General features: G+C 49.3%; 1 protein-coding gene across 1 annotated transcript in view; it reads right to left on the bottom strand.

Annotated features, from left to right (window-relative positions):
• Window positions 1-69, bottom strand: part of SPA17 (sperm autoantigenic protein 17) — a 143,674-nt gene extending 143,605 nt beyond the window's left edge. The window contains exon 1 of the mRNA XM_073603221.1: window positions 3-69. Coding sequence (XP_073459322.1) covers window positions 3-64 — 62 coding nt within the window. The 5' untranslated portion in view covers window positions 65-69. The remainder of the gene's footprint in view (window positions 1-2) is intronic.
• Window positions 70-1,675: the final 1,606 nt, after the last annotated feature.

Raw genomic sequence — 1,675 nt, 5'->3', positions numbered from 1 at the left:
CTTCTCCTGACTCCTGTGCTGCTTCCTTGTTACTTTGCCTCTCCATGGCAACCAGAAGAGTCATGTGAGTTGCCCGGGGAAAAGGGGCGGGGCAGAGCTGAGCACATAGAGAAGTCCCCACCCTACTGCCTTTAGCACTCCACTGGAGGTATTCCATTGTTCTCATTGTGTTTTCTTTCTATACCATGTTCATAGTGATCATAAGAGAGAAGAGCAGACAGAGAGGAGAGATACTATAGTGTGCATGTGACAAACCCTGAGAATGACACCAGGAAAAACACAGCAAGAGAAGTGGTACTGAGCAGAGTCCATAAATACAGAATGAGGCATTTAAACCCCACGACACACTTAAAAAACACCTTCATTCCATATTCCCCGATAAGGATGAGCTCCGGCAAGTTCGCACACTCCACGTGCAGAGCCCGCCAGGAAGTCAGCACGGCGATGCGCTAATCACAGGCGGTGAGATATTTCCTGATCTCTACAGCCGCACATCGGGAAAATGTCTAACTGTCTGTGCTTAACGCAGCGCGGTGCCGACTTCCTGGCGGGCTCTGCACGTGGAGTGTGCGAACACGCCGGAGCTCATCCTTATTCCCCGATAACTCCAATGCATTTCATTAAGATGGCCTAATTTCACTATCATTGCTGGCCCTGGCACATGCTGAAAGTTATCATTGCATAGTTGCCAACTGTCCTGCATTTTCCAGGATTTAGACCTGTGTCCCGGTCTTACCGTATCCCGGGAAATGTCACGGGAAAATCAGCGTTTTCCCGAAGTTTCACCCGGGTGAAGAGGGGTGACAGTGTCTTCCCCAGCCAGAATTTTGGGACCCCCGAGTCACCTCCATTCCCTCTGTGCATAGAGCCCTTCAGGACAAACTTTTAGCACACTTTTGCATGCCAGGCAGTGATGTAAGGAGGGACTCCGCTGGGGGCACCTGATGTAAGGAGGGACTCCGCTGGGGCACCTGATGTAAGGAGGGACTCCGCTGGGGGCACCTGATGTAAGGAGGGACTCGGCTAGGGGCATCTGATGGCATCTGGTGGCAGGCAACAAGGCAAGTGACACACTCAGGGCCCCCGCTGATTCGGCATTATGGTGAGTTGAACGATTTCATTTTATATTACAATGTAATAATAGAAATAATGTGCTTCAATCATCCTGACACCATATCAACCATGGTGTCGTGATGATTGAATCGCTAATACCAGTTGTTTGGAGTATCTTTATCTGCTGATTGTTAAACTTTCTGGAATACACATATTTCCATTGTGGTGTAGGATCTGGGCCTGCTGTGTCTCTCTCTCTCTCTCTCTCGTTCATCTCAAACTCGAACCACACCCCCTTTGAACCACGCGCCCTTTAAGCCACGTCCAATATTTTGTGTAAACCACGCCCATTTTCACCACGGCATGCTAGGCATGCCACATTTTCCTCCCCCCACAAAACACGCCTACAAATGAATGCCCCTCCCCCTAATTATAATAAGACCCACATCTACATACCCCTATACAATTTTTCACAATGTTGGCAACTATGTCATTGAGGGGCCTGACACACACTGGAAGTTATCATTGCTGGGCCTGACACACGCTGGAAGTTATCATTGCTGGGCCTGACACATGCTGGAGGTTATCATTGCTGGGCCTGACACATGCTGATGGTTATCAT

The sequence above is a fragment of the Aquarana catesbeiana genome, linkage group LG10 (genome assembly GCF_042186555.1).
Source record: "Aquarana catesbeiana isolate 2022-GZ linkage group LG10, ASM4218655v1, whole genome shotgun sequence".
Lineage (NCBI taxonomy): Eukaryota > Metazoa > Chordata > Amphibia > Anura > Ranidae > Aquarana > Aquarana catesbeiana.
Note: the sequence above shows the minus strand (reverse complement) of the source record. Positions and strands in the feature narration are given on the sequence as shown.